The sequence below is a fragment of the Nematolebias whitei genome, chromosome 10 (genome assembly GCF_014905685.2).
Source record: "Nematolebias whitei isolate Nwh7 chromosome 10, NemWhi1, whole genome shotgun sequence".
In the NCBI taxonomy this organism is placed as follows: domain Eukaryota; kingdom Metazoa; phylum Chordata; class Actinopteri; order Cyprinodontiformes; family Rivulidae; genus Nematolebias; species Nematolebias whitei.
This window is the reverse complement of record NC_056507.1, coordinates 20,423,000-20,432,305: the sequence shown is the minus strand read 5'-3', so window position 1 is coordinate 20,432,305 and position 9,306 is coordinate 20,423,000. Positions and strand designations below refer to the sequence as shown.

The following is a 9,306-nucleotide window of genomic DNA, read 5'->3' as shown; positions in this document are numbered from 1 at the left end:
TAAAAGAAGCGAGTCTCAGAAGGTGTTTGTGAAGGCAACTTAAAACACAACAGGTCTTAGAATACTGGGTCTGAAGTAATACAGTGGGATCTAAGAAGTCCAACGTGTAGATCTTTAGTGGTGAATGCTTGTATTTATCCCACTCTGATCCACTATGACGTGTAAGACAAAAACACAGGTACCACTAGTCCACACATCTGTTTCCTCTAAACTCTGTATACAACTCATGTTGACACCCATTTCAGAACATTTCCCAACAGTTTTACCATTTTTTACAATAAGTCTTCTCAGATACAAACGTCAGAGGGGCCACCTCTTCACGTCAGTTTAGCAGGAAAAACTCTCTGCTGTGCAGTTTCAGGAACTTCCATGGGAAGTATTGTTGGATTAGGCAAAACATTCAGTGAACAGACTGGTTAGGAGCCGAAGGCTTGAAGCTGGGGCTTCAGCTGTGGTAGCTGGAGACAGCCGCCTGTTTCTGGGACAGACGCAACAGCTCCTCTCTGATGGCCTTGATCAAGGACGCAGAGGAGTGTGTGGGAGGAGACGTGTCGAGGGGTTGCTGAGCTGTCAGATAGGCCACCCCTGAAGTGTCTACGTGAGCAGGAGGGGCTGTGGGCTCCCGGGTTCCACCTCTGAGCATCTGGAAGTCAGAAAAGGACCAAAGGTCAGAAGAGTCCACGAACTAAATGCAGCTAACAGTTATTTGGGAATGATTTAGCTTGTGATAAATATTCTTTCAAGCCAGTTAAAATGTTCTTATTGTTGGTATTTTTGTTAACGTAGCCTAAAAAAATGGATAGAAATTATATTTCTTTGTGACAGCTTTCTAGTAACAAAGTGTTTTAAGATTTTTTTTAAATAAAAAAACCCCCCAAAAAACAAAAACAGCTTGTTCCTGAAATTTGATGCTTTTTTATGTTTGAATGTTTCACAAGTCGCTCTGTGATGGACTTGCGACCTGTCCAGGATGTCCTCCACCCTTCACACAGTGACAGCTGGGTATGGGCACCAGTGACCCCCGTGACCCGAACAGGAAGAAGCGGGTGAAAGATAATGGATGGATGTTTCACAAGCCACACAGAAGCATTTCTCAAAATGTTCAGGTATTGGACTAGACCACGGGTCTGCAACCTGCGGCTCTGGAGCCACATGCGGCTCTTTGGTCCCTCTGCAGCGGCTCTTTCAAGCTTTGACCAAAACTAACATAAAACTGAATTTTATTGGTTGTTCTAACAACTAAAAGGGCTAGTTTTAGCAGTTTTCCTGTAATTTATTTAGCAAATATATGAATACTAAAATCATTACAAGGAGTAAAACAAACTCAGTTTCACTTTATTTCTTCAAAGTAAGATGTAATTTTTCTACCGTTTAAAAAAAACATCACATAAGAATGCATAGTTTGTTGTTTTAGTTTTTAGAAACTGGGCAAAAACTATATTATTTTTTCCTTTACAAGAATCTCGTCTTTTATTTTGTCTTAGATGTAAAAATATCAATAAATGTTAAAAAATCATTAGATATTTTTAATTTTATAAAATCACCCCTACTTTCCAGAAAAGCGCCCTCCAACAAACTTAAAGTGGTCCGTGGGCCACAGTTGTAGCAGATATTGTGGCTCCGGACACGTTTAATTTAGTGAACAAAGGGGCAGAAATGGTTCTTCTGATCATAAACGTTGAAAATCCCTGGACTAGACTAAAAATAATGTTCAAAGTAAATACCAGGAAAGTGAAAACGTTTTAAACAAGTCTGATTTGCTGGAAGCAAAATGTAAAGAAGTAAGGTGGGATGTAAGCACAGAGCCATGCTGACTGAAATAAAAATAAATGGTTTCCAAACAACAACAACAACAACAAAAAACCAAGATCTTTACAGTAATCTAAAACAATTAAATCTGAGATTTACTTACTATATCTTTCTCTACTTCTGCTCTGGAGAAATTGTCATGGTAATGGTTCCAGCCTGAACCCCCATTCTGGCCTGGAGCAGCCCTGATTCCTGCTGGGTAACCGTTCATTCGGCTGGACAAGCCAATCTGAGTGAGATGATGGAGCTGGCCACCTGGAAACACACACGTACACGTTCAGAGCAGCAGAGACAATTTATCTGACACTCCTCAGCAGACCCTCAAATATACTTTGATGCAATCAACAAAGTCTACAAAGCACTCTGCAAAGTGCTCAACATGCCAAATGCCACAATCCATTTATATTACTGTAGGTCACGTGGTGATGGTAGAACACCATCAGCTTGATGAATAATGCAGGAGAGAAACAAGGCTCTTGAAGTTTGACATGATTATTGGTGTTTTGTTTCTGAATGAAAGCAATTTTAAATTTAATGAATTTCACATATTGTTCCAAAAACATAATGCAAAGCCTAAATAATTAATTAGCTAATCCAAATGATGTATTAGCAGTTGTATCAGTTGTATATTTGGTATAAGTTTCAGCATTACTACTGGATTTTGTTTAGCTGAAACTCTCATTGGTTTTGTACTTGCAGCCTTTTTGACAACAGTTAATTACCATTTCTATAGTTTATTTGCTAGTAAATACAATTTAAATAAAACAACTTGAAAAAGACAAATGAGCTGTGCTGTGGCTTACATTTAGAGGTGACCTTCAACAATTATTATTTATAAAGATAACAGACATTTGCCTTCACTTTCTTGTCCATGTTTTTAGTGCAAGTGTGAACTCAGCAACATTAGTGATTCATTGTAGTCCTAATGCACGTTGTGTGTACCTGTAGCCCCGCCCACTGGACGCGGTCTGGCAGACGAGGGTAAGTCGTCAGCGTAGAGTCCCCTGCTCGAGTACAAGCTGTCTGGCGGGAGCAGCTCGCCGTGCCCTGCGGTTTCTCCTGGTGGCAGGAAGCTCGAGCCAAGGCCCTGTCTGAAAAACAAAAGAAGTGCTTTCAATACATCCATTTAGGTAGAAACAAGTTTGAGTTTTGCTGTAAAATTCATTAAATACCTACAGTGGTTTTTATGTGACCTATATTAGCTGTATTATAATCACATATGCATGAATATTTAGTCATAAAGTACAGATATGCAAATGTTTACCCGATGTGCTATGACATAAATGCTTACGTTGATGGTCTATTTGGAAGAAGCTAGGCGATTTCTGCTTTGACATGACCCAATAAAGAGATAAAATAAAGATGACTCTTCTTTCATAATTTATAAAGTGCCAGCTCTGTGAATTCACCGGAGGAAAACTGAACTGACGCAGGGATCAGCCGGTAAATACTGTCCAGACATTCTCTGAGTGTTTTGGAACAGAACTAAATGCAAAAGGTGCCATCGAAGTTATCGTTTAGAACATAAATGCTCAGTTTGCAGTGATGGCTCTGCTTACCTTGGAGTCAGGCCTTGAACTGCAGCAGAGGACATCTCAGTGAATCTCTGGAGAGGACAAAAAGACGCATTCTGTTCATCTTAAAGTAAATAACGCTGATAACCAAGCTCTCAAAGATATTTGAATCTATTTGAAAAAGATGTTACAAACTATCAAGAAGCAAATAAAGATAATTGTCTATTTTTCTTTCATTTCTGTAAACAACAGCAAAGGATCTGCAAGAAGAGAAACAACTTATTTATTTTTCATGGCTCCACTTTCTGACTCTTATCCTGAAGCAGCTAACGGGCTAACAAAATCCAGACATTATGAATAGGAAATAGACTTCTAACTTGTAACCAAGTTCCTATCTTTGTTGTTTTTTAATCACAAAGTACGCTACAAAACACAAACAACCATGCTTTATGAGAATAAAAATTCTCAACTGCAGTAGTTTGACGTGGACTAAGCTATTCAGTTTCCAGTAACGTCTTCTTCCATTTCCTCCATGTCTAACAAACCCTGTTTTCTCTGAATGACTCATGATTCTTCTACTCATATAACACTTACTGGCACTAAAAGCCTTTATCTAATTCTAGCTAAGCTCTCTAACCCTCTGCATGAATTTCACTGCAGTATAAACATGCTATAGATAGCTTCTAGTTTGTCTCGGTTTCATGGCTAAAATCAGACTGAATACACTGCGTTGAATCTGCGCACATGATATTTTTCATTTTTAGAATTAATTGTATCACTGTTCAACTTCACAGATAATTGTTACTTTCCTTAAAAAACAGCTCTTGCTGAAAAGCAGAACACCCATGTAGAGAATATCCCTGCAAGGTCTTAAGTGGTGTACTTTATATAGATGATAGGGCTGTAAGGTCGCAGCTCCAAGGAGCCAACAGATGGAGGAATACTTAACTGATTAGTCTGCAAAGAGGAAACAATTGAACTTGATTCTATGGGTATCCTGTGGTGAATGAAAGGAAAACACACTGAGAATGGGATGTGATGAGCAGATATGAGTCTTTTGGGTGTTTTAGCTTCTCTCCATTGGCTCCCTGTCAAATTCAGAATTGAATTCAAAATCTTACTTCTACAAAGCTCTCAACAACCTAGCTCCATCTTATATTCAAGATCTTATTGTTCCATATTTTCCTAACAGAGCACTTCGTTCTCAAACTACAGGCTTACTTGCGGTTCCTAGAGTTTATAAAAGCAGAATGGGAGGAAGATCTTTCAGTTATCAGGCTCCTCTATTGTGAAACCAACTTCCAGTTTCTGTCTGTGAGGCTGACACATTGTCCAGTTTTAATACTGGGCTTAGGACTTTACTTTTTGATAAATCCTATAGTTAGAGTTGGCTTCTTATGCTGCCATAGGCTTAGACTACTAGAAGACAAATTGACTTCATTTCTTAAAATGAATTGTTAAAACTGAAAAGTTTGCATTTGATACTATTTCTATCTTAACATGTGATTCTCAACCTGCCATTGTGTATCTGTTCCTCCTTCCTGTTCCTCTCAAACCCAGCCGGTCGAAGCAGATGACCGCTCGTCCTGAGCCTGGTTCTGCTAAAGGTTTCTTCCTCATGAGGGAGTTTTTCCTTTCCACTGTCGCCTTCATGCTCAAGATGAGAGTTCTGCGATGAAGTTAAACTCAAAGCAGTCTGCTCCTCAGATAAATAATAACTTATTTTTTATATATATGAATGTTTCTGTTCAGTGCCCTGATGATGACTTCTGTTGTGACTTGGTGCTTTATAAATAAACTGAATTGAACTGAACTGATTTTGCACATAAAATATGAATTTGATTAAAACTGTTTTATCTCTTGACATAATGCTGTTGTGTAAGAACATGAGCTTGCAGAAACATTTCATCCATGGACAAACACGAAAGTAGTACGTTTACTGAACAGTTTTCACTCTGTTGAAAATAGTAACTTAATAATTGGGGGTCTTACAGATGGGAAAGGGCCCAGAGCTTGGTAGGAGGGGGCCCATGCTTTGGGGCCATGGCCTGGAGGGCTGGAGCCGTGGAGGTTACTGTTGACCCCTGGTAGAGTGATCCCTGCTGTGCTGCTCTGAGAGGTGGGTGACACGAGGGCAAAGGCGTCATCCAACAGGGAGTGCATCTGTTGCCGCGCCTCCTCAATCGAGGGCTGTGGAGGCATGTAGGGGGGTGGGGGAGGGGCATGGCCTGGAGGAGAGGAAGCAGGACCGATGAAGACATCGTCTGTGGGGGAAGGGCTCCTCTGAGGGGATCCTGGGACTTGGTCTGGGTCCGACTGAAATGAACAAAACATATTAACATGTGGACAGATATGGAGCGGTTACACGATGTGAAACGAGCTAATAAACATTAAAATGCTTCTGAATTACTCACCACGTAGGCCACATTGTTAACTCCTGGGTACTTTTTGTAAACGGCGTCACTTTCTTCACTGATGAGGTGGTCTTTGTCTGCTTCCATCATGCCTCCGTTCAGCTGATCCCTCAGTATCTGTTTTGGAGAGCGCCTCCCACGACTACTAAAAAACAAACAAAACAAATTAAAAATCTTACATTTTACAGTATACATTTGTTTTGACTGAGCTAGAAAAGAATGTTGTCCCTTCAAAAAACCAAAAAACTTTTTTTTTTCTTCACAAATACAAGTCCTAACCTTTTCTTGGATTCCATGAAGGTAGGGGGCACTTGGGCGTCCGGATCCAGGATCTTGTCGATTTGACTCTGGGCCTTTTGGTAGATGTGATCCTGGTCCTTTGCATCACTGAGGTCATTAATCATGTCATCCATTGCAGGAAAATCATAGTGACCCTTCCTCTTGGCACGAAGACGAATCTTGTTACGATGGTGCTCAATCTCTGACTTGTGCCTCAGCGCTGCCTGTATCTGCAGGGAATGATACTTCTTAGAAAACACTCCTCAAATCAAGAATGGTCAGTAGTAGTACAAATAATCTAACATAGCAAGAATTACAAAGGTAAGAGAGTTTAAACAATAAGTAAATAAGATTTTATCTAAAAAAATTGGTCTGTGTTTTTATAAAGGAGGGGAAAATAGAACAAATAGGAGTTGTAAAGAAAGTCTGAAGAAGCAACAAACCTCTTTGTTGATCTGGTTTGTGTCTGACAGTTTGTCATTGATGGGTGGACCGTGAAGTGGTGGGATAGGCATGGGCTGCATGGCAATTAGCTGCACTTTATTGGGGAGTCTACGGCTTGCGTCTGTGGCCCGAGACATTCGATCAACATGCTCAAAGATGGCAGCTGATGACTGCTGATCATTCAGAGAACCATTCATAGGAGGAGGACCTGATGATAAAAATTACGAGCAGACGTTAGAACAGTTTCTGCACAATTTAGGCAACGCGGTTTAAAACAGAGATTTAACATTTAGCATGTATGAATGACACATAAAACAGCTTCTGTTTCACTGAGATGACTACATTTGAATCATGACTTCTAACAAATAATGTGCAAAAGTTCCTGGCAGTAACATGAATGAATGTTGATTTAAAACTAAACTTGGTTTCAGACAATGGCTTGAGGCCTTTATGTCAGGTTTATTGTTTCCACCCTCTGACTGACAGCTCAGCAGACGCTGATGGATGGTGAGAAACTAAGCAGAGCACAAAACTACCAAAACAAAACAAACGGACAACACATAGCACAGCTGCTAGGGGTCACGCCTGAGATCTACGGGGAAATATAGAGAAAGTGAACAAACTCTTACCAATTCTATTCTTGCCTGTAAACCACAATAAAAACAAAAGAGAAACTTACTAAGGTAACAAAAAAGATGAAGATAAACAAAATATAATGGCATCTTTGGGATTTTAATGGACGGTCAATAACTGAAAGTACATTCTGATGAGCAAAAACTTGCTGATCAAAGACTGAGCAAAAACAAAGATGTCTTACATGTGGTTTATACTCACTCTTTCTATAATCTTAGTGGGAGGGCATGCACAGGTTTGTGCAATAATAAAACCCATTCCTGTGTGGGTGAGTCAGCCTGTGTAGTCTGTGTGCCTGACTGCGTCTGGCTCCTGCACACTGTCTCTGAGTGGCACGGCAAGCTTGATTCAATCAACAAGCTGTCAGATAACAATAACTTCAGCCAATTTCTGTTTCCTATTTCCTTCTCTATCTTTGGACTTCACTTCACCACAAACAGAAATCTTACTGTTTGTGTTACTTTCTTCTGTTTGTCTCTGTAAGCTTTACGTCACTTCTCTTTCGGCTTTTATTTTTAAATCTCCCATCCTAAACTGAGCTGCATTCATGTCAGTCAACCCTGCCGGCCTTTGTTTTTATCTCTTTATCTCAATTTCCACTCAGTTTGCCCTCCATCCCTTCCCCCCAGTCTTGTGTTCGCGCTCTGTGTTTGGAGGAGCGATGTTGAGTGTTGCCAAGGCCACTTGCCATTTAAAACATTGATGGGGACCTTACGGGTCTGCTTGCTGTCGCTGGGCGTGGCGTGGGCTCTCAGGTTCTCCTCGGTCGATTCCCGCTCGCTAGAGTGGTCACTCACCACGGAGTCACCGTCTGATGGGGAGATCCTACCCAGAAAACACACACACTTTACATAAATAATAAAAATCTAAGAAGAAACCAATGGGCTGACATTAAGCATGATAAAAAAAAAAACGCTCCCCCATCACAGCAATAAGAAACTGAACATTCTTTTTTGAAGCTATGATGCCATTAATTTGATTAAAACAAAGATTTATAAAAAAATAGATGATGTTAACAGAACCTCTTGCTGTTACTTGTTTTTCTTTTGGCTGCTCACTTCTTCAGGGGTTGCCACAGTGTGCAAATGTTACACAAAAGATTAGACAGTTGTTTTACACTGGATGGCCTTCCTGACAACCTGGGCAGTCTCAGGATTATAAGATCGCAGCACAGACCATCAAGCTACAACGCTCTACTAGAATCTTTACACAATAAAAAAGGGAACATGTAAACTTTAATGTATTGTTATATTGACCTGTTGGCAAAAGCAAAGAGAGCTCACCCTCTAAACATTTATAGTTAATCAGTTAGCCAAAACATTGTCTGGTTGGCTGCCTTTACTAATTAAAATGACCCTAAAATGACCTCATTTGGGGTATAATAATCATTATTAATTCTAATTTAAGGGTTTACATATCAATATTTGATAGTCAATTGTTCCTCACAAAAAGCAGCATAAGGAAAGACAATCTGTAGGCTCTAACCATGAAATCACAACAATAAAATAAGTGGGAATAAATACAGTTTAAAGAATACAACCTTCCATGTCAGCCTGCTGTTTTTGTAATATATGACAAACAACTCAGGGCTTAAAATACCCCCTACAAGGACAATTTATGTCAAAAAACAAAACAGGATCTTATTTGACTTTGTATAATCTTAAAAAACCATCAGAGCTACACAGCAGTACAGGTACCACTGACCTTTCTCTCCTTCGACCGCCACGGGACGCCTTGGTGGAGGAGGCCGAGGTTTTAGATTTGGGTGTGGGTGCCTCACCGTTTTCAGTTGGACTGAAACCATCTTTAGCAGACGTGGGGAGGGGACCAGAGCCAGACCCTGGCGGGACGGGCTCCTGGATCACCATGACATCATCTTTATTCTGCTGGCCAAGATGGAGCTTGGCAAAATCAAAGCCTTTCACACTGGGAGCCTGCAACTAAGGAAAGAGGCAGCAGAAAAGGAAAGAAAGGAAGAATAAAGTGAATATAGACTAAAAGCAAACACAAATGGCAGAGAAAAATCTTCTACAACAGGGAGTTTATCAGGATTAATTGGAATCCAAATACAAAACCACACAAGTGAATTGTTAATTTATCCTGAACAGATAAAAGAAAAATAAGTCTGTACAATATGAAAAACTACAAAGTTACTGGAGAAACATTGATGGGGACTGCCAGACTGCTGCCAATTTAAAATTTTGATTTAACAG

The 9,306-nt window shown here is 40.1% G+C and overlaps 1 protein-coding gene across 1 annotated transcript in view; it reads right to left on the bottom strand.

The window, feature by feature from the left end:
* Positions 1-420: 420 nt before the first annotated feature.
* Positions 421-9,306, bottom strand: part of si:ch211-1e14.1 (UPF0606 protein KIAA1549) — a 37,848-nt gene continuing 28,962 nt past the window's right edge. Inside the window, exons 11-21 of the mRNA XM_037682762.1 lie at positions 8,798-9,033; positions 7,809-7,918; positions 7,090-7,104; positions 6,460-6,668; positions 6,017-6,246; positions 5,738-5,882; positions 5,316-5,639; positions 3,369-3,415; positions 2,752-2,900; positions 1,913-2,064; positions 421-643 (exon numbers count right to left, since the gene is read on the bottom strand). Of these exons, the coding sequence (XP_037538690.1) occupies positions 446-643; positions 1,913-2,064; positions 2,752-2,900; positions 3,369-3,415; positions 5,316-5,639; positions 5,738-5,882; positions 6,017-6,246; positions 6,460-6,668; positions 7,090-7,104; positions 7,809-7,918; positions 8,798-9,033 (1,815 nt within the window). The 3' untranslated portion in view covers positions 421-445. The remainder of the gene's footprint in view (positions 644-1,912; positions 2,065-2,751; positions 2,901-3,368; positions 3,416-5,315; positions 5,640-5,737; positions 5,883-6,016; positions 6,247-6,459; positions 6,669-7,089; positions 7,105-7,808; positions 7,919-8,797; positions 9,034-9,306) is intronic.